This window comes from Rhinatrema bivittatum, chromosome 7, assembly GCF_901001135.1.
Source record: "Rhinatrema bivittatum chromosome 7, aRhiBiv1.1, whole genome shotgun sequence".
Lineage (NCBI taxonomy): Eukaryota > Metazoa > Chordata > Amphibia > Gymnophiona > Rhinatrematidae > Rhinatrema > Rhinatrema bivittatum.
This window is the reverse complement of record NC_042621.1, coordinates 304,229,509-304,252,525: the sequence shown is the minus strand read 5'-3', so window position 1 is coordinate 304,252,525 and position 23,017 is coordinate 304,229,509. Positions and strand designations below refer to the sequence as shown.

Genomic DNA, 23,017 nt, shown 5'->3' with positions numbered 1-23,017 from the left:
GCTCTGCCCGAATCGTGCATTAAAGCACTTGAGCTCACCTCGTACACCTTTTCCTTTTACCTCACCATATCATTTAACAAAACAGCTTTTTTTTAAATTTCTTTCAAAAAAGACAAATCTATTTTCATTTAAAACTATTCACTATTCCTATGCTATATCGTTTGGTTTTACGTTTCTTAATGAGCCCTGCTCCTTTCTGAACTCAAAAGCTTGAAGCATATCCCAGCGTTGGCAATGGTTCAGCATCCTAAGATGCATTCATCAGGGGCCCTTCACGAAATCCACAATAAAGCACCAGAACTAAAAAATCAATAATTATGTAAAAAGAAAACAAAAAAACCGTAAAACACAAAACCCGGTGGATACCTTCCCTCGCTCGGCTCTGCTTAACTCTTAACAAACGGCGGACCCTCAACTGCAACGCCAAACAAAGCCTTAAAAAGAGCTCTGAACTACAGACTTCACCAATCACGAGCCACTACATCGCGCTGTACAAAAACTGACCAACCAACCTCCTCATTCAGACCCAAAGGGTGAACTGCCCCCAATGTAAAGATCCACCTTTGTTCGCATTGCAATAAACGGAGATTAACGTCACTGCCTCGAGCTTTTACCTTTACTCCAGTACAGTGACCCAAAGATCCTCAAAACAACGATTAGATGCTAAGCAATGTTCCACCCAAGGAACCTCTATCCTTTGACATCTAATGGCGCTGCGCTGATCTATCATGTGGTTCTCACCATGCCGATAGTCTTGCACACATACAGGAGTTGGTAGGGACACCTAAATCAAGAACACCACCTACTCTAAGTACATGTTCTCATTCTGGGCTTAAAAGATCTTAATTTCTGAAAGGGTAAATTTATGAGCTTGTGCAGAAACTGAACACATTCCACATGTGAAACAGCCCCTCAGTCCCCTCTCCCTCCCAACAACTATTAAACTGTGATCTTACTAACTGGTCTTTTAATATTACGACCTCTTTGATAGGCAGTCAGGGGTCTTTCTTTAAAAATCGAATGTAATTGTAACACACGTCATTGATGCTTTTAGACTGAAGGGGAAAAAATGTACTTGTGTCCTGCCTGTGTGTTTCTATGGCTGCAACAAATATAAGAAATTGCCATACTGGGTCAGACCAAGGGTCCATAAAGCCCAGCATCCTGTTTCCAACAGTGGCCAAACCAGGCCACAAGAACCTGGCAAGTACCCAAACATTAAATAAATCCCAAGCTACTAATGCTGGCAACAAGCAGTGGCTATTCCCTATTGATTAATAGCAGGTAATGGACTTCTCCTCCAGGAACTTATCCAAACCTTTTTTAAACCCAGCTACGCTAACTGCACTAACCACATCCTCTGGCAACAAATTCCAGAGCTTAATTGTGCATTGAGTGAAAAAGAACTTTCTCCGATTAGTTTTAAATGTGCCCCATGCTAACTTCATGGAGTGCCCCCTAGTCTTTCTATTATCCGAAAGAGTAAATAACCGATTCACATCTACTCGTTCTAGACCTCTCATGATTTTAAACACCTCTATCATATCCCCCCTCAGTCGTCTCTTCTCCAAGCTGAACAGCCCTAACCTCTTCAGCCTTTCCTCATAGGGGAGCTGTTCCATCCCCTTATGTTGGTTGCCCTTCGAGATGCGGTGACCAGAACGTACACAGTATTCAAGGTGTGGTCTCACCATGGAGTGATATAGAGGCATTATGACACTTTCCGTTTTATTAACCATTCCCTTCCTAATAATTCCTAACATTGTTTGCTTTTTTTATTTTTATTTATTTATTTATTTAAGGTTTTTATATACCGGCAATCATGGGAACATATCTTGCTGGTTTACATGAAACGGGAGTGCATTAAATACATCAACTAGGAACTGTTGTGACCGAAGGAATAGTTACAAATAACGAGGGTAGAAGAACTTGGAGAAGGAGGAAGAGATAGGAAAGAATAAACGGTTAACGGTATACAGATAAATTAAATTAAATGCTATGTACAAATGGCATGATTAATGTCTGAATGTTATGAGGAATTCTTGGTTTGTGTCTTTGGCTTGTGTCATTGTGATGTGTCTGGGAAAGCTTGCTTGAATAACCAAGTCTTAAGTCTTTTCCTAAAAGTTAAGAGGCAGGGTTCCAGTCTGAGTTCTGTAGGAATGGAATTCCACAGGGAAGGGCCAGCTGTGGAGGTGGCACGATCTCTTAAGGTGATGTGTCTGGTCATTTTCGCAGGGGGAACTTTGAGGGCGCCTCTGTAGGCATCTCTGGTAGGTCTTGTTGAGTTGTATACTTGGAGGGGGATTTGTAGATCGAGGGAGATGCGTTGATGAATAGTTTTGAAAATGATACATAAGGCTTTATACATGATACGGAGGTGTACGGGTAGCCAATGAAGCTCTTTCAGAATGGGAGATTTGTGGTCTCTCTTTCTTGCGCCTGTTAGTAATCGGGCTGCTGAATTTTGCACCATCTGTAAAGGTTTGAGATAGGATGAGGGCAGACCTAGCAATAGGGAATTGCAATAGTCTATTTTTGAAAAGATGACTGCTTGGAGGATTGTTCTGAAGTCTTGAGCATGGAAAAGAGGTCTTATCCTCTTCAAAACCTGGAGTTTATAGAAGCAGTCTTTGGTTGTTTTGTTGATATGTGCCTTGAAGTTTAGCCGGTTATCTATTATCACTCCTAGGTCTCTAACTTGTGTGGTGGGTAGGTTGGTAGGAAGACTAGTGTTAGAGATACTGTTTTCAGGAGAGATGAGTAGGATTTCTGTCTTGGATGAGTTTAAGATGAGGTGTAGGCTGTTTAGTAGTTGTTTGATTTTCTGGTGGCATGATTCCCAGTAGTCAAGAGTTTTAGAGTATGTGTCTTTGACGGGGATGATGATTTGGATGTCATCCGCGTAAAGGAAATACTTTAGATTGAGGTCGGTGAGAAGTTGGCAGAGAGGAAGAAGATAAATATTGAATAGAGTTGGAGATAGTGAGGAACCTTGTGGGACTCCTCTGGCAGTCCATTTTTGGACTGCCAGAGGAGTTGGCAGAGAGGAAGAAGATAAATATTGAATAGAGTTGGAGATAGTGAGGAACCTTGTGGGACTCCTCTGGCAGTCCATTTTTGACTGCTGCAGCACACTGAGCCGACGATGTCAAAGTATTATCCACTATGATTTTGCATGTGGTTAGTGCAGTTAGTAAAGCTGTGTTTAAAAAATGATTGGATAAGTTCTTGGAGAAGAAGTCCATTACCTGCTATTAATTGAGTTGACTTAGAAAATAGCCACTGCTATTACTAGCAAAGGTAACATGGAATAGGCTTAGGTTTTGGGTACTTGCCAGGTTCTTATGGCCTGGATTGGCCACTGTTGGAAACAGGATGCTGGGATTGATGGACCCTTGGTCTGACCCAGTATGTATGTTCTTATGATGCCTAGATCTTTTTCCTGGGTGGTAGCTCCTAATATGAAACCTAACATTGTGTAACTACAGCCTGGGTTATTTTTCTCTATATGCATCACCTTGCACTTATCCACATTAAATTTCATCTGCCATTAGGATGCCCAATCTTCCAGTCTTGCAAGGTCATCCTGTAATGTATCACAATCCATTTGTGATTTAACTACTCTGAATAATTTTGTATCATCTGCTAATTTGATAACCTCACTCATCGTATTCCTTTCCAGATCATTTATATATATATTGAAAAGCACTGGTCCAAGTATAGATCCCTGAAGCACTCCACTGTTTAACCCTTTCCACTGAAAAAATTGACCATTTAATCCTCCTCTCTGTTTCCTGTCTTTTAACCAGTTTGTAATCCACAAAAGGACATCACCACCTATCCCATGACTTTTTAGTTTTCTTAGATGCCTCTCATGAGGGACTTTGTCAAATGCCTTCTGAAAATCAAAATACATTACATCTACCGGTTCATCTTTATCCACGTTTATTAACCCTTTCAAAAAAATGAAGAAGATTTGTTAGGCAAGACTTCCCTTAGGTAAATCCATGTTGACTGTGTTTCATTAAACCATATCTCTATTTGTATTACGATTTTGATCTTTAGAATAGTTTCCACTATTTTTCCCAGCACTGAAGTGAGGCTCATTGGTCTGTAGTTTCCTGGATCACCCCTGGACCCCTTTTTAAATATTGGGGTTACATTGGCCACCCTCCAGTCTTCAGGTACAATGGATGATTTTAATGATAGGTTACAAATTTTAGCTAATAGATCAGAAATTTCATTTTTGAATTCCTTCAGAACCGTGGGATGTATACCATCTGGTCCAGGTGATTTGCTACTCTTTAGTTTGTCAATCTGGCCTACTACATCTTCCATATTCACCGTGATTTCATTCAGTTTGTCTGCCTAATCACCCTTGAAGACCATCTCCGGAACAGGTATCTCCCCAACATCCTCATTGGTAAACATGGAGGCAAAGACCCCCTATCATTGCAGTGCACCCATTTTGTCGCTGTATTATCAGTTATAGGATAATCTCTTGCTATGAACCTTGTCCTCATTTCTCTCGCTTTATGTTCATCCACCGTGGAGCAAAGACGAAGTAGCAAAAATTGTCTGACAGGAATACTCTCATGGAGATGTGGCTGGCAGCTGTCAAACTTTAGCAACATATTCCAATCTGTGGGCTTCTGGTAAATAGAAAAAGCAAATCCTTCATTTTGTGTAGTAATAGAAATGTCAAGAAAAGAAACTGAAGTGTTATCAAAAGTTGAGGTAAACTGCAACTGAAGCTTAGTTTGTGCTGCTTGGGGTAAGTAGTGTGAGCTGAATGCAGGGCCCAGGCTTCGTGCAGTGGATGAGATTCAGTTAAGACCAGAAAAAAGCCAAGCTGGGTCAGACCAACTCCCCATTGAGCCCCAGGATCCTTTCTGCAGCAGATACTGATGGAGAAGTCCTGTCCATGCCGTCATAAATAAGACTGCCTAGCTAGTAATTGTGTGTGAACCGATCCTCTGGAAACTTGTTCAAACCCTTTTTTAAATTGTTAGTTTCCTAGAGTGTCCTCTAGTCCTGCTATTGGTAAGGGTAAATAACTGTTCCCTGTTGTACTGCACTTGTGATTTGATAAATTTCTGTCATGTCCCAGTCCCCTCTCAGCCATCTTTTTATTTCGTCCAAGTTGGAGACGCCGGCTGAGCGCTGTAGCGGAGCCATTCCATCTCCTTTCCTGTTTCTGCTGCTCTGCACCTTTTCCATGTCTGCTGTGTCTGTCGTGAGAGGGAGAGGCCAAACCTGCACACAGTACTCAAGGTGTGGTTGCACCATAGATAGGTTCAGAGGCTTTGTGATATTTGCAATTAGTATTTTCTGTTCTTTCCTGTATAACTCCTACTATTCTCTTTGCTTTTTTGACTGCTGCTGCCTGTTTTGCTGAGGACGTCAATGACTCCTTTTCCCAAAATAGTGACTCCTAATACCCAATCCAGCACTGCATTCCTATAGTCAGGAATGTTTTCTGCATTTTGCATGGGTTCACCTTACGTTTGATCTGCCATTTAGCTGCCCCGTTGCTCAGTCTCACAAGGTTCTCCTCCAATTGCTCGTTGTGCTCATGATTTAATTACTTTGAATAACTGTGTCTCATCTGCAACTGTGATCGCTCACTCACTCATTGTTCCCTCTTCCAGAGCAATACAGAAAGCAAGTGCCCGCTGTAGACAGCAGGATCTCTCACCCCCGCCGTGGTGATGCCATCCTAACAGCACCGGCATGGAAAAGCTCTCTGATTCCTCGCCCTAACTTATCACCACAAAGCAAGTTACAAAGACAGGTCGGCCCTAACCATCAGGAACAGTATCTCTTCAATCCCAATCACACTCACAACTACCCTCCCACCTTTCTGCCTACCAATAAAAAACATTCTGCTCTTTAAAACAGCATCACCCAATCACTCCCATTGTATTTATTTCACTTTTCTTATCGTCTGTGACTTTTATGGTATGTTGGGTGCGTAATACAGCGTATATTACACAGTACATCAATAAAACAATGACAATGCAATACAAATTATAAATTGATAAATAACATAAGAACATGCCATACTGGGTCAGACCAAGGGTCCATCAAGCCCAGCATCCTGTTTCCAACAGAGGCCAATCCAGGCCACAAGAACCTGGCAAGTCTATTCCATGTTACCACTGCTAGTAATAGCAGTGGCTATTTTCTAAGTCAACTTAATTAATAGCAGGTAATGGACTTCTCCTCCAAGAACTTATCCAATCCTTTTTTAAACACAGGTACACTAACTGCACTAACCACATCCTCTGGCAACAAATTCCAGAGCTTAATTGTGTGTTGAGTGAAAAAGAACTTTCTCTGATTATTTTTAAATTTAGCTTTATTTACTCTGCCAAATACTCCTGGCCCAATTGTAACTTTGAAAAACTTGAATGTATAACGAGGTATTCAGTTGTATTGTGCAGGGGCGAAGGTGAACGCCTCAACCACACTGTCTAGAATAAAAAAATGATGGGGCAGAGAAATGTCAAATGTCCAGTCTTTATTTGTAGTCTCACAGATGTCTCACAAAGTATTGCAGGCTTACTATGAGTTGCATGGTCCGTACATAGATAGCAAGACCGCTAGGTATCTAGGCCCACCCTATTGAAAGATGACAGGGAGAGGGATCTAAAAACAGCTCTGCTCTCCACTGGCACCCAATGCAAATTCACCAGCAAGGGCGAACCATGATCTGACCGTTTTTCCCCTAACAAAATAGGCCATGGTTTTCTGCAAGATTTGAAGCTCGCGTCCCTCTTGCGCAGACACGGATATAAAATACCATAGTAAATTACCCAGTCGACATGTCCCTGAGGCAAATGCTGTCTCCTATGGAGATGGGCAGAAATGGCCTGTACACCTGCACTAACCTGATCAGGCATTCTTCCAGATCTTAGCATGCAGTGTCACCCCTGCAGCGATGGAGCCAGACCTCTCTGACCCTTCTCTGTCTGCTCAACTGGAACAATTCAGCCTTGCCCAGGTTTAAGATATGCGCATTACTCTCCAAGCCAACCAGCAACTGCGTCCAGACAGTCATTCAGATTGTAAGCTTCAAAAGCTTGGCTCCACTCCACTGTCACGCACACGCGTATATCATCTGCATCGAGGCGATGGCCAATATTAAATCCCTCAGTATTTGGAATGAAGGGTCTGAGGCAGATGTTGAACAGCAGGGGTGAAAATACTGAACGCTGTGGTCCTCTCATCTCACAGCAGCTGGCTTTGCCTGGATTCCCCCTCCTTGCATACAGACTGTGTTCTATCAAATAAAAAAAATAATTGTAACCAGCTGTAAGCCACTCTATCCACTCTCAAATCCTTCAGTCTTTGCAACAACAAAGATTTATTGTAGCAAAAGCCACAGATAGGTCCAAAAACACCACAATCGAATGACTAACCCTTTGTTGAAAGAAGCACTGACTCTCTCCCATCTAAATCCTGACTGCAGCGGGTGGAGAGCAGACACACTCTAAAAAAAAACAACCTGATTTTTCTATTACTTTACAAAAGAGCGATTTAGCACTGGAAGACTAAAATGGGAGCGAGCGCAGCCAGATCCATGACAGGCCTGTTTTTAAATAGAGGCTGAATACCAGCAAGCTTCAAATCTGCAGAGAAATGACCCTGATCCAGTGAAGTGTTAACGTCCAGGTATCACAGACTTTGCTGGTGATGGATCTTAAGTGACAGGATCTCCCTTTCACATTCTCCTCACTTCCAAGTCGGGAACACGTGCAAATGCAACCAATACCCCAAGCAAAACTTCACTCAGATAAGCCATGCAACAGGAGATGTATGAAATGAAGGGGCTCAATATATATTTAATACATCCTCCTGTTGCATGGCTAATTTGAGTGAAATTTAGTTTTGGGTATCTCTTCTTTTTCACGCTTTGGGTTCCTATTTTCACAAATGCAACCAAAGACATTTTATCAGACCTCACCTCTTCCGCCCTAAATCCACTGCTTCAAGTTTGTTTCCTTTTGGATTCAACGGAGGTTGAAATGTCTTTGATATTATCTTGAAATATGTTAAACTCCTCAGAAGCTCAGAAAAACAGAAGTTTATTTCTGAGCGCACACAGGTTTCTCCGCACAGCCGCCCGGGCCTCTAAAATCTTTATAGCAGGCTAAGGGCAGGGGGGAGGGATTGTGCTTTCTAGGAAGAGCAGTTATTACAGGTGAGCAACTGCTCTTTCTGAGGACAAGCAGCGGAAATTCAGGGCTGCATTTGGTTAGTTTATTATTTGAGCATTGTGCATGGCATTGCAACCCATAATTACTGCTTTGAGGTTGGAGGGTTAAGCTGAAGAGATTGATTGAAGAACTGCTTGTCAGAAACTGCTGTGCTCACAGTAAGCATCTCAACAGGAGTGTGGGGCAAGATGCTGGAGGTGCGTTGCAGGGCCAGGGGAAGGCTGCTCTCTCCTCAGCTGCCTGGGCGGGTAGTCGGTCAACTTCTCCTTCGTTGGGTATGACAGGAGGCTGCTCTTGCTTCCTACTCCTCTTCCTGGCCCAGTGGGAGTCTCCCTCCTCCTCCACCCAGATGCCAAGTCCTGCTCTTCTGCAACAAACCGGACACCACCTTTATCTTCCCCTGCCAGGCCTGGCAGTGGTGCTGCTGATGTTCTCTTCATTCCATAGGCCCTGGAAGTGACAGCAGGAGCACAAGGGACAGAGGTGCATGCTCTACCCGCATAGATCTCTGCTGCCACGACCGCCTCTTTCCAATGCTGCTTGCCCTCATCTGCTGCCAGAAAGGAGGGAGGGAGATTTTGGACTGAACTGGAGGCTTTTCTGCTGGGCGGGAGCCTAGAGGAGGGGGAAATGTGGATGCTGCTAATTAGGGTGGGGTGAGGGATAGGGTGTGAGTGCTGCTAGACAGGAAGGGGTGGAGAAGAGAGGGGGTATGGGTGCTGCAAGGTCAGGATGGGTGGGGAGGAAAGGCAGCAGGAGCGAGTGGAGGGAAAGGGGCTTTGAGCAGGCTGCTGGGCAAAGGGAGAGGAGGAGTGGGGAACAACGATAAGGGTACAGGTTCTGTTAGGTAAGGGGGGAGGGGTGTGGAGAAGAGGAAGATGGGTTGTGAGTGCTACTATGCAGAGAGAATTGGGAAGAAGAGTTCAGGCTGCTGGGTTGGAAGAGGTGGGGGGAAAGAGGTCAAAATTGCTGAGTAGGGAGAGGGGAGGGCCTGCTGGACAGAAGGGAGAAGGGAGGTCAGTGAGCAAGAAGTGGGACAGAAGTGTTCAGGAGTCAGCTGGGGAGGCAGAATTAAGCAGAGGAGAGAAGGGGCATGGGGAAGAGGATGCACAGAGGGGAGTTGGCATTGCTGGGTAGAGAGATGTGTTTGGGTGAAAGAGAATATTGGGGAGAAGTGACGGAAGATGGGGAACGGGATCCATAATGTCAGTTTTGGGAATACAGGAGGAAGTGCTTTTCTGTTTCTAGTTCTCCAGTTTTGCACTGCATGCAGAATGTAGGGATATGCAGAAGAAGAAAATGTGTTGCATCCATTCGTTTTGTGGGGACCCCAATTTGTTTCTTTAGTTTCAAAACAAACAAAAAAAAAAGATTGATTTTTCATTTCCTATTAATGGCAATGGGAGAAGCATTGCAGCTTATGTTGGGCTCCTATCAGTTCTCGTGGAACATATGGGAAGAGATTTAGAGATGAGGGAAAGAACTGCAAAGAGGCACCAACAGTGCCATGAATTGTCTAAGGCTCCGTAAAGGGGCAAAGGCAGCAGCATTGGCAGGCGTTCTCCAAGGCATCATCCTAGGAGCAAAGAAGGAAGCGGAGTTTGGGAAGGCTCCAAAGGAGGGCCCCAGCAACAGTGGCATGAACTCTGGAGAGGCAAACTGGCATTCAAAGTGGCATCGGTATCCTAAAGCTTCAAGAAGGGGAAACGAAGCAGAAAACGTGGAGGAAAAACATCAGGACCCTAATAAAGGGACAAAGCAGCACAAAGAGTGGCATTAGGACACCAAAGCAACATGAAAGGTGCAACCTGTTGTGTCCATCGGTTCCCGACGTCCTCTCTCCGCCCTCCTTACCTCTTTGGTGCCTCCCTCTTCGTCCGCAGGTAGATTGGCTGCCGCGGCGTTGTTCTGCCAAAGTCCTCCGGCGTCCCCGGACCAGCTAGAAGCTGCAACCCGCCATGTTTCCTGGAGGCCTAGGGGTGCGCGGCGTGGTCCTGACTGAAGTACCTGTGATGGCGCAAACCTCAGGGGCGTCCCCCGAAGATGATGTCACCTGCGACGGATATTTAAGGTCTTAGAATTTGCTAACACATCGAGTTAGCAAGGGTTACTCTACCTAAGCTACTCTGCCTCCTCGGCCTTACCAGGGGTACCCGCTCCTCGGGGGCCTCGCTCTCTCCTTTGTTTTTCAGGTCACAGTCTGGAACCAGGTACTCACTCCTCGAGGGCCCTCGTTCCCAGACTTGCTCCGATTTCTCTTCTGCCTGGAAGTCATCACTGCCAACTACACCAGTGAGTTACCATCGCTCTCTCAGAGCTTTCCCTGGAACCGGTACTCACTCCTCGAGGGCCCTCGTTCCCAGACTTGCTCTGTATTCTCTTCTGCCTGGAAGTCATCACTGCCAACTACACCAGTGAGTTACCATCGCTCTCTCAGAGCTTTCCCTGGAACCAGGTACTCGCTCCTCGAGGGCCCTCGTTCCCAGACTTGCTCCGTATTCTCTTCTGCCTGGAAGTCATCACTGCCAACTACATCAGTGAGTTACCATCGCTCTCTCAGAGCTTTCCCTGGAACCAGGTACTCGCTCCTCGAGGGCCCTCGTTCCCAGACTTGCTCCGTATTCTCTTCTGCCTGGAAGTCATCACTGCCAACTACACCAGTGAGTTACCATCGCTCTCTCAGAGCTTTCCCTGGTACCAGGTACTCGCTCCTCGAGGGCCCTCATTCCCAGACTTGCTCCGTATTCTCTTCTGCCTGGAAGTCATCACTGCCAACTACATCAGTGAGTTACCATCGCTCTCTCAGAGCTTTCCCTGGAACCAGGTACTCGCTCCTCGAGGGCCTATACCTTCCAGCTCCTGGGCTTCTATGAGACATTGTGTGAGGTTACCATCGGGTTCAGTACATGAACTCTGCTTACCCTGCCTCCTCACTATATCTCAGTTTCTCTACAGCTCAGCCTCCAGGGATCGCTGTTCCAGTATCTGAGGGACTGCAGCCCTGCCGGGCATTCCAGCTCACTACTGCCACCTCTGGTGGTTCAGTATACTGTCTAATAAAAGAACTAGTGTGTGTCTGTCTCCTAACTCTGAGCCTGACCGGGGTCCCTCTCGGGATCTTCCCCCGGGGGCGAGGTCATCTGCCACTGATCCAAGGATCCACCCACAACTCTCCTAAATACAACAGATTGCTAACTCCAAGCAGACTGTTAACTCCGAACAGAGCACAACTAGACTGACAGGATCATCTGAAGGGGTAAGGTCTGGGGTTTGACAGCAAGCAACAGGTGCAGAAAAGTTAAACGTTTAAAGTCTGGGCATGACAGCAAGGCTGAACAGCACAAAGACCCACAGCATAGCACGAGGAGAATAGCAGCAAGGTAGAGTGACATCGGAGATGCAATCATTCTGTTGAAGCACACTTGCCAATTGTCAGATTCAGCACAAGAAAATGAAATATGGTAAGTATAATTTTCTTGACATAAGCTTTTTTGTTTTCATTCCCTGCTTGATGAAATTTTGTTTTCCTTGTAAAATGGGCTTTCCAAATGATATTTTTACCACACTCAAGACACGTAAATGGTTTCTCTAAAGAGTGGGGTTTGGTTTTCAGGCAAGTTGTGAGTATTGCTTCATTTAGAAAGCTTTACAAATATTCTGAAGCTAAACTCCTGCTGTTCTATTTCCTGATGAATTCTCTTTGCCTACCTGATTCTTTTACCATACTCAGAACATGCACATTGTTTCTCTCCTGTATGTTTCCTGTTCTGCCTGTATTTCTTCCTTCAGACTAAGGGCTTTTATGGACAAACCACCCCAGTATAATCAACAAACAGGATGGGAGAAACAGGCTGGACCTGTGAAGTGGCAGAAGAAGAAGAAATTTAGAAAAGGTGCCATGATAGTAGAAACCTGAAATTTTTTTGTCTTTTTTCACATTTTTATTCTGGAGACAAAACATCCCAGTATAACAAACCAAGAAGAAATCTAGTGTGGGAGGCCTAGTATGCTTCAGTCTCTGGACTGCTCACTTAGGGGCGGATTTTAAGAGCCCTGCTCGCCGGTGCGCCTATGTTCAATAGGCCTACCGGCGCGCGCAGAGTCCCGGGACTCACATAAGTCCCGGGGTTTTCCGAGGGGGCCGTGTCGGGGCGCGGAGCCGAGCAGCACGCCGTTTTCGTGGCGGTACGCGGCGTTTCGGGGGGGGGGCTGGGGGCGTGGTTTCGGCCCGGGGCGGTCCAGGGGCGTGGCCGCGCCCTCCGGAACCACCCCTGGGTCGCGTCTAGGCACGCTAGCGGCCCGCTGGCGCGCGGGGATTTACTTCTCCCTCTGGGAGGCGTAAATCCCCCAACAAAGGTAGGGGGGAGTTTAGACAGGGCCGGGGGGGTGGGTTAGGTAGAGGAAGGGAGGAGAAGGTGAGGGGAGGGCGTTAGCGAATTCCCTCCGAGGCCGCTCCGATTTTGGAGCGGCCTTGGAGGGAACGGCGGCAGGTTGCGCGGCTCGGCGCGCGCCGGCTACATGGAATAGGCAGCCTTGCGCGCGCCGATCCAGGATTTTAGTGGATACACGGGGCTACGTGCGTATCCGCTAAAATCCCGCGTACTTTTGTTGGCACCTTGAGTGCCAACAAAAGTACACGAACGCGCCGTTTTTGAAAATCTACCCCTTAGTGCACACTGGCCAGGCAGAGACTCCTCATTCTCTTCCATCCTCTACCCTTCCCCAAGGGAGAGTAAACAAAAAAAACCTGCAACCCAGAGCTACTGCCTGCCTGTCTCTCTCTGCTGACTGTCACAGTAACAGACTAAAATGGGCAGCAGCCAAAAAGTTGAGAACTAAGAGCTCTGAGAGAACTCAAAACAGCATCCTCCCAAGACAGAGGGAATGCATAGAGGTAGATCTTAAATAAGTACGCGCGCGTGTACTTTTGTTCACGCAATCGGCGCGAAGAAAAATCCGGGGTTGGCGCGCGCCAAGCCGCACAGCCTGCCTCCGTTCCCTCCGAGGCCGCTCCGAAATCAGAGCGGCCTCGGAGGGAACTTTCCTTCCGCGTCCCCCAGCCCTACCTAAATCCCCCCCCCCCCCCACCTTTGTTGGGCAAATTACGCCTGCTTGAAGCAGGCGTAATTTGCGCGCGCCGCCTTGGCATCCCCCAGCACAGGCCGCAGTGCCAGGACTGCCCTCCCGGCCCGCCCCCAAACCGTCATCATGCCCCCGGACCCGCCCCGGACTGCCCCTGACCCCGGACACGCCCCCTCCCGCCCCTTTTACGAAGCCCCGGGACTTACGAGCATCCCGAGGCTTTGCGCGTGCCGGCGGCCTATCCAAAATAGGCACGCAGGGCCTTTAAAATCGAGCCCGTACTCTGCACAGTCATGACATCTCCGACATGCTCATCCTTCAGGATCAGTGCCACTATATCTGGAGAGCAGCGATAGGCTGGATTAGAAAAATATCTCACTGCGATATGTTTTCTCTGTCGTCCCTTTGATAATATATACTACCCCAATCTGATGAGGCAGGGAGATCACACATGACTCGCTAGGAAAGGCTGGCAGTGGTTATACTTGAGAACAATTCCTAACTGTATTACATCTGGTTTTCTCCCATTGGTTTCTACGCATGCACTCATTGATGGGGGAGCAGGGGATTCCTGTGGATGTAGTGTATATGTTTCCATATGCTCATGTGTTCAGTGTAGCATGTATGTGAGCATCATATGTCAATGTGTTCCTATAGAAAAGGTTTGAGAGCCACTGCTCCAGGCAGTAATGAATTGTAAAAGTATGTATGGAAGATCAAGTGCCAACCGTGCAGATATTTTCTGTAGAAGCAGAATGAAGATGCTCCAAGGAAGCTATGGTAACGCTAACCTGATGGGCCTTCGCCTTGCTTTGAAGATGTAGTCCCGATCGATTGCAGCACTCAAGATATCCAAGCTGATCAAGTTCTTTTTGTAGCGAATAATCCTTGCTTGACTGAGCTGAAAGAAATGAAGACCTTTGAAGATTTTCTGTAAGACATTGTTCTGTCCAAACAGAATAATAAAGTCTTTGAAAAGCTTGTTGGCTCATATGGGTCTGTGGTTTGGGAAAAAATGTTAGCAACATTTTCCACTACTACTCCGTTATGGAAAATGTGAGTATAGGCAGCGTATGAGACTATGGTCAAATGAAAAAGTGCGCATTCAATCTGTATACAACACACAACCACCTGGGAATTCCCCCCCCCCCCCCCCCCCCCGATATTAGATTTCCCCCAGTATACCTAGTCTCTTTATTGCTGTGACAATTTTGGGCCAGGGGCCATGCACCAAGGGTGTTAGGTGCCCTAGGCAAACCTTTAGTCTGCTCCCTTCCGCCACCTCTACATATGAGTAACAGCATTGGCGCTGATTAAGGTGAAAAGCTGATGATTCTTTCAGAAAAAATTTAGGGTGAGTGCGCAGAGCCACCTTGCTGTGGAAGAACTGGAGATATACAGGCGGATACAGAAAGAAACGCAGGAGAGCGGGCGAGCGCCCAGGCCAGTGTCCTGGGCGCGCGATCCATAAAGAAAAATATGCTAATTAGGGCCCGCGGTAAAAGGAGGCGCTAAGGACCTTAGCGCCTCCTTTTTGACGGGAGCGGTGGCTGTCAGCGGGTTTGACAGCCGACGCTCAATTTTTCCGGCGTCGGTTCTCGAGCCCGCTGACAGCCATGGGTTCGGAAACCGGACGCCGGCAAAATTGAGCATCCGGATTTCAAGCCGCGGGCTGATTTTAAATTTTTTTTTTTTAAATTTAAATTTTTAACTTTTGGAACCTCCAACTTCATATCACCATGATATTAAGTCAGAGGGTGTACAAAAAAGCAGTTTTTACTGCTTTTCTGTGCACTTTCCTGGTGCCGGCAGAAATTAACGCCTACCTTTGGGTAGGCACTAATTTCTGAAAGTAAAATGTGTGGCTTGGCTGCACATTTTACTTTCTGTATCGCGCAGGAATAACTAATAGGGCCATCAACATGCATTTGCATGTTTCGGGGGGGGGTTGGCCGTGCGTTTTCGATGTGCTATTACCCCTTACTGAATAAGGGGTAAAGCTAGCGCGTCGAAAACGCGCGTCCAAATGCGGGTTAACAGTGCACTCCACCGGAGCGCACTGTACTGTATCGGCCCGATAGTGAGTAAGGAACCTGGTGCTTGTAATTCAATGACCCATAGAGCAGATGCAGTGGATACTAAGAACAGCACTTTCCACATGAGGAACGTCTAAGTACTCTAGTCCAGAGGTTCAGATGGAGGCTTCAGAAGCTGAGCCAAAATGGCATTAAGATCCCAAGGCATCAGAGGTTTAGTGACAGAAGGGTTGAAATGCCGCAATCTTTTCATGAATTGGATACCAAAGGATAAATGAAGACTGTTGCATCTCCTACTTGTTCAAGATAAGCCACAATGGCACCGAGGTGCATTTTCACCAACGATGTGCACAACGCCCGATGAAGAAAGGGACAATAAATATTGGAGCAAGCCCTTTGAGCTGTAAGTGAATGGGTGCAGACAGCCAGCCTAACACCAGGCTAAAAAACCTTTCTGCCTGAAGCTACCAAACTTTCGAAATTGAAGGCATCCTGCTCAAGATCAAGGCCTCTTCCACCACGCCTAGGAGGAGCAGGGAGGAATATAGCGTATATCCAACATCCATACTGGGAAGGACAGAGAAGACAGATTTGGATGACAAAAATGTTCAGAATTTTCAGAGGTCGGATCTCTTCGAGCATCAGAGCAAAGAGATTCCTTGAGCCTTTATACAACACCAGTAAGGAATGTATACTTTATTTATTTATTTAAAGGCTTTTATATACCGATGAACGTTGGGAACATCTCATCGGTTCACAGAGAACATAAAATGTAGCTAACGAGCTTTACAGAGAACAATGAACAGTGCACAAATTTGAACATTAATGGGAGGGGCGAAACAAAAAGGGTGAACTGCAGATTATATTGCACAGATTACAATTACATGTTATATATTACAAAAATATAGAAACAAAAATAAGTGGGTAAAATTACTTAGGTGATGCGAGTTGTCCTATAAGGTGGGAAAACAAACTTCAGAAGGAGAGGGAGTGTAGTTAAGAGTAAGCTTGTCTGAAAAGGGAAGTTTTCAGATTCTGTTTAAATTTTTTTGTCTATTATATTGTACTATTGTTATTCTTGCTTATATGGAGTGATAAGTAATTAACCGGAGTGATAAGTAATTCTGTTACCTGAACTTCGGTATAAAAAAAGTTATAAATAAATAAATATGTATAATCAACCAATCAGTGATTATTTGCTTATTTGCCATATGACTGAGGTAATCAAATTTGTAGATGATACAAAATTGTTCAGAGTAGTTAAATCACAAGCAGATTGTGATAAATTGCAGGAAGATCTTGTGAGACTGGAAAATTGGGCATCAAAATGGCAGATGAAATTTAATGTGGATAAGTGCAAGGTGATGCACATAGGGAAAAATAACCCATGCTATAATTACACAATGTTAGGTTCCATATTAGGTGCTACAACCCAAGAAAGAGATCTAGGCGTCATAGTGGATAGTACATTTAACTCGTCAGCTCAGTGTGCTGTGGCAGTCAAAAAAGCGAACAGAATGTTAGGAATTATTAGGAAGGGAATGGTTAATAGAACGGAAAGTAATTCAGTCCTTGTTGGTTGTTGTCTGTATATAGATCCACTTTTCTTCAGGCTTAGTTGGTTTGGTGTAGTAACTGACGTAACAAGCAAGATACTCCCTGCTTTTTTGTGAATGCAAATCCTTTTTTCCACATTTCCTCTTGCCGTTGAAGCTTAGAGCAATGTTGGAGTCGCATTAACCATGTGTATGTTTATTGAATTAAAGGTATTATCTCCAGGTAGTAGCCGTCATTCCCGTGAGCCACCCACTCTTCATTCACGTCCTCTAGACTTTATGGATCCACAGTGTTTATCCCATGCCCCTTTGAAGTCCTTCACAGTTCTGGTCTTCACCACCTCCACCGGAAGGGCATTCCAGGCATCCACCACCCTCTCCGTGAAGAAATACTTCCTGACATTGGTTCTGAGTCTTCCTCCCTGGAGTTTCAAATCGTGACCCCTGGTTCTGCTGATTTTTTTTCCCACGGAAAAGGTTTGTCGTTGTCTTTGGATCATTAAAACCTTTCAAGTATCTGAAAGTCTGTATCATATCACCCCTGCTCCTCCTTTCCTCCAGGGTGTACATATTTAGATTCTTCAACCTCTCCTCATAAGTCATTTGATGAAGACCTTCCACCTTTTTGGTCGCCCTTCTCTGGACCGCCTCCATCCTGTCTCTGTCCCTTCGGAGATACGGTCTCCAGAACTGAGCACAGTACTCCAGGTGAGGCCTCACCAAGGACCTGTACAAGGGGATAATCACTTCCCTTTTCTTACTCGATATTCCTCTCTCTATGCAGCCCAGCATTCTTCTGGCTTTAGCTATCGCCTTGTCACATTGTTTCGCCGACTTCAGATCATTAGACACCATCACCCCAAGGTCTTTCTCCTGCTCCATGCACATCAGCCTTTCCCCCCCACATCGAATACAGTTCATTCGGATTTCCACACCCCATATGCAGGACTCTGCACTTCTTGGCATTGAATCCCAGCTGCCATATCTTCGACCACTCTTCCAGCTTCCTTAAATCCCGTCTCATTCTCTCCACTCCTTCCAGCATGTCCACTCTGTTGCAGATCTTAGTGTCGTCCGCAAAAAAGACAAATCTTACCTTCTATCATTACCTTCATTATGTAAACCCTGAAAACCAGGCCTGTTTGTGGCTCTGGAGGACCAGAGCTGGCCATAAAGCAGCTCGCCCAATATACTGTTATTAGTTACAGACTGGGCTGCTATTGAACCTTAGTCCTTGGACAGAGATTGCGATGGGCGGGATTTTCAGGAAATCTGCAAGCTCACTAAACTCTGCCATGCACACGCTTAAACTTTGAGAAGGTGGTGGCGTGAGTCCAAACTCCGTTCTTTTGCTCTCTAATTTGTTTCCTTAAGCTTTTTCCTAATTTTGACTCGAGATGCCTTCTAAAAGGAAAGCCAAGTTGTGAATTTCACCTACTACGGCCTCATTGCTGTTGACCCAGAAGAGAATGGATGTGTTTTTGGAGAGAGGTCTGGGACAAAGCTGATCTTGCTTCCTTCTCCTCTTCTTGGCCAGTGGGAGCTTGTTCCCTCCTTCCTCACCAGATCAGAGCAGGATATCAACAACTCCTGTTCATATGAGCCCAGCAGGACACCAACTTTATCTTCCTCTGCCGGGCCTGGCAGTGAGGCTGCTGATGCTCTCTTTATTTATTTATTTTATTTATTTTTATTTATTTAACATTTTTATATACCGGCATTCGTAGGACACATCATGTCGGTTCACAATTAACTGAGAAAGGAAATTACATTGAACAAGGGGGGTTTAACTGGGAGAATTGGATAATAATTGGATAAAAGGAACAAGGTAAAAAGCGAAGAACGAGAGAAAAGAGAAAGCAAGCATGGATAACTTAATTGGAAAAATATGGGTTTAAAATTACATATTACATATGTGAACTTATTTACAACGTTGGGGGGAGGGGTGAGGGGAGAGGGAAAGGGGGGGAGAAAATATGCGAGAGGGGAGGTAAAGGTAAAGGAGAGATTGATATGGTAAAGAAGGCGGGGGGGGGGGGGGAGGCTGAAGAGGCTAAGAGGCGGGGGGGGGGGGGGGAGTGGAGGGGGGGAGTTAGGGGGAGCATTCACCTTTCTCCCCTTATGCTCCTGCTGTCACATCCAGACCCCAAGGGGTCTGGATGTGACAGCAGGGTCTGGATGTGACCAGCAGGGTCTGGATGTGACCAGCAGCAGGATCCTCTGCTGGTGCCTCCTCATCTTCCTCTCCTCAATGCTTCTTGGCCTCATCTGCTGCTGATGAAGAGGGAGGGAGACTCTGGATTGGACTGAAGTCTTATGTTCTGGCTGGGAGCCAGGAGGAGGGGAAATCTACCGGGCAGGAAGGCCTGGGAAGATAGGGAGTCAGGAGACTGCTGGATAGGAAGGGGTGAGGGAAAGGAGGTTGGGGCTGCTGGGTGGGAGGAGAGATGGAGGTGTGGGATCTGCTGGGTTGGGGGAGAATGGAGGTCCTGAGCAAGAAGGGGTAGGAAAGAAGTGGTCGGAGGTATTCTGGGTAGGGGAGAGGGAAGGGCAGGGAGAGCTCAGCAGGGGAGAGAGGGAGCACAGGGAAGAGGATGCAGAGGTGGGGGTGTCGGGAATGTTGGACAGGGATAGGAGCATGTGAAGGATGATTGAGTAATGTTGGGAAGGTTGCACAGGGATATGAGCATGTGAAGGATGATTGAGTAATGTTGGGAATGTTGGACAGGGATATGAGCATGTGAAGGATGATTGAGTAATGTTGGGAAGGTTGCACAGGGATATGAGCATGTGAAGGATGATTGAGTAATGTTGCACAGGGATATGAGCATGTGAAGGATGATTGAGTAATGTTGGGAATGTTGGACAGGGATATGAGCATGTGAAGGATGATTGAGTAATGTTGGGAAGGTTGGACAGGGATATGAGCATGTGAAGGATGATTGAGTAATGTTGGGATGGTTGCACAGGGATATGAGCATGTGAAGGATGATTGAGTAATGGGAATGTTGGGCAGGGATATGAGCATGTGAAGGATGATTGAGTAATGGGAATGTTGGACAGGGATATGAGCATGTGAAGGATGATTGAGTAATGTTGGGAAGGTTGGGCAGGGATATGAGCATGTGAAGGATGATTGAGTAATGTTGGGAATGTTGGACAGGGATATGAGCATGTGAAGGATGATTGAGTAATGTTGGGAAGGTTGGACAGGGATATGAGCATGTGAAGGATGATTGAGTAATGTTGCACAGGGATATGAGCATGTGAAGGATGATTGAGTAATGTTGGGAATGTTGGACAGGCATATGAGCATGTGAAGGATGATTGAGTAATGTTGGGAAGGTTGGACAGGCATATGAGCATGTGAAGGATGATTGAGTAATGTTGGGAATGTTGGACAGGGATATGAGCATGTGAAGGATGATTGAGTAATGTTGGGAATGTTGGACAGGGATATGAGCATGTGAAGGATGATTGAGTAATGTTGGGAAGGTTGGACAGGGATATGAGCATGTGAAGGATGATTGAGTAATGTTGGGAAGGTTGGACAGGCATATGAGCATGTGAAGGATGATTGAGTAATGTTGGGAATGTTGCACAGGGATATGAGCATGTGAAGGATGATTGAGTAATGTTGGGAATGTTGCACAGGGATATGAGCATGTGAAGGATGATTGAGTAGTTGGGAGAAGTGAGGGGTGATGGGGGCATGGAGGGGAGGGACTGGGTACAAGGACCGTACTATGACAGTTTTGAGAATATGCGTTTCTTCTCTCTTCTCTCTTTGCTTAGTGTAGGAGGAAATATATTTCTGTTTCTGGTCTCCAGTTTTGCACTGCATGCAGAACGTCTTCTTGGGGTTTCCATTCCAGGTTTTGTTTGCACATTTGTGATTTGTGTTCTTTTACTCTACATAGAAACATAGAAACGACGGCAGAAGAAGACCAAACGGCCCATCCAGTCTGCCCAGCAAGCTTCATACATTTTTTCTCATACTTATCTGTTTCTCTTAGCTCTATAGTTGGTGAAGGCAGGTCTGTCTGTATTCTCTGAGTGTATGTGACTGAGATGAGGTACTTTACTAGAGGTTTGTATCAGCCTTATTTGTTGTATTTTCTCAATATTATATTGCACTGCTGGTGAACTGCTGCCTTTTCACGGGTAGGGCTATTGCTGTTTCATTTCTTGGAGTTAGTGCTGCTGAGGTATGGCAGGTTTGATAGACGTGTACAGAGTGGTACCTGGTAGTAGGGGGAGTTTGTGATGCTGTTATTAAGATGACATCAGAATCAGAATATTTTTTGTATGAGCTGTACAGGGAAATGTCTTAGTTCTGCTCTGCACCCATTGTTAGGAAGCAGGGGGACTCCTGTGGATGCAGAGCATGTGCTTACATTTACTCCCATGATGGTCACGTGTTCAGTGTGTCACGCATGTGAGCGTCATCTCTCAGGTGTGTCCTGATGGAAAAAAGGTTGAGAACCGCTGCTCCAGAGCAATGCAGTTGGCTCATGGTGGTGACATGTTTATGCAGAAAGCCCGCTGCTTTCTCTTTCTAACGTTGCACAGAGGAGACGATCTCTCGCAGCCTCCTGCCTGTGAGTCATTAAGCAGTTCTGCAGTCTTTGTTGACCCTTTCAACTTGCTGAAGGTGCTGACCTCTGTTCACTGACCGCCTCCCCTGCTTCAGGGCGCTGGGCCGCTGACTCCTCTGCTGATTGCAGGCACTCCCTCGCCCTGAGTGGCTTGGTCAAGCTGAAGAGGCTTTGTTCCTGTAACAAGGAGACGCAGCCCCTCTGCTCTTCCTGGAACTGCTGAAATCTAAGGAAACAGAGTCGATGGCAAAATACTGTGCGACAGTAATGACTCGGCTAACTCAACTCTGTGGCGGTCTGACGAGACGCAAGCACAGAGACCACAGGAAGAGCTTCGGGCCCGGCCACGCTGGCTGCTCGGTTTTACGATCCTTTCCTCTCCTTCAGAGCTCCCCTCTTCCACGGCCGGCGTGTTTGAGGGAGCCTGTGACAGAGCTGGAGCTGACGGGCCTCGCACAGATTCACTGGCGGAGCTGGGATCACTGCGGAGGAAAAGCTCGTGCGAGGTCTCCCAGATCCAGTGCCAGAACCGGAGACGCACGGAAGAGCTGGGAGACCCGAAATCCAAGTCTCCTAAAGAGATCTGCTCAAGGCCACAGTAGAGGCAAGATCCGAGTGTCCCTTCTTAAGCTCCGCCTCATGGTAACGGTGGTCTCTCCCTGTGCTAGGGTCTTTCCCAGGTCTGCGGCGAGGAGAGCGAATACGCAGGCCGATTCGATGAGAGGTGCGGGAGAGCCGGTGCTCTCCCGACGCGCGCCCAGGCCAGTGTCCTGGGTGCGTGATTCTGTATTTAAATGAAGCTGGGTGCTAATAAGGAGGTGCAAGGGACAATAGTGCATCCCTAGTGCCTCCTTATTAGCGGAAGAGGCGGCAGTCAGGGGATCCGACAACCGACGCTCAATTTTACAGGTAGCGGTTTTCGAACCCGCTGACAGCCACAGATTCGGAAAGCGGATGCCAGCAAAATTGAGCGTCTGTCTTTGAATCCGCCAACCGGCGGGCAGATTTTTTTCTTTCTTTTTTTTTTTTTTATTTTTGGTTCCTCTGACTTAGAACTTAATATCCTAGCGATATTAAGGGACCCTGAAAAGTGTACAGAAAAGCAGTTGTTTTGAAATATTTATTCTTTTTATGCGCTTGGTTTTACTATTATGATTGATGCTTTATATTTCTTGATGTTATTGTTTGATGTATAGTGAGGAATATTTGTTTTTCCATTCCATACAGTCTGGCTGGTTGTGGCCAAAATTGGGGAGAACTCCAAAACTCTCGTTTCCTGGACCTCCAACTAAAAATACCTGGTTGGCATCCAGCATTTATAGTGCACTGCTGACCAATGCAGACTGGCCCCAAACATCCTGCCTGGGAGTCTGTCTAGGGAGCAGCAGGACAGTGGAGACCTGGCTTTCGGGCTTCCCCAGATAGGCCAGTACTGGGTGGGATGGTGAGTGCCAGAAGAGTTATGTAGTCCTTTATGTTTGTGGTGATGGATTGTTTGTTTATTGTTGTGCATTTATTGG

At 46.3% G+C, this 23,017-nt stretch overlaps 1 protein-coding gene across 2 annotated transcripts in view; it reads left to right on the top strand.

Annotated features, from left to right (window-relative positions):
* The window catches only part of CACUL1 (CDK2 associated cullin domain 1), a 200,716-nt gene extending 186,499 nt beyond the window's left edge, over window positions 1–14,217 (top strand). Inside the window, exon 8 of one of the 2 annotated variants that reach the window (XM_029610503.1) lies at window positions 14,056–14,217. Coding sequence is in view for 1 of the 2 variants with exons in the window: in XM_029610500.1 (XP_029466360.1) it covers window positions 14,056–14,057 (2 nt within the window). In the remaining variant the exon portion in view is untranslated. The remainder of the gene's footprint in view (window positions 1–14,055) is intronic. The other variant, XM_029610500.1, reaches the window with a different exon arrangement.
* The last annotated feature ends 8,800 nt before the right edge of the window (window positions 14,218–23,017 follow it).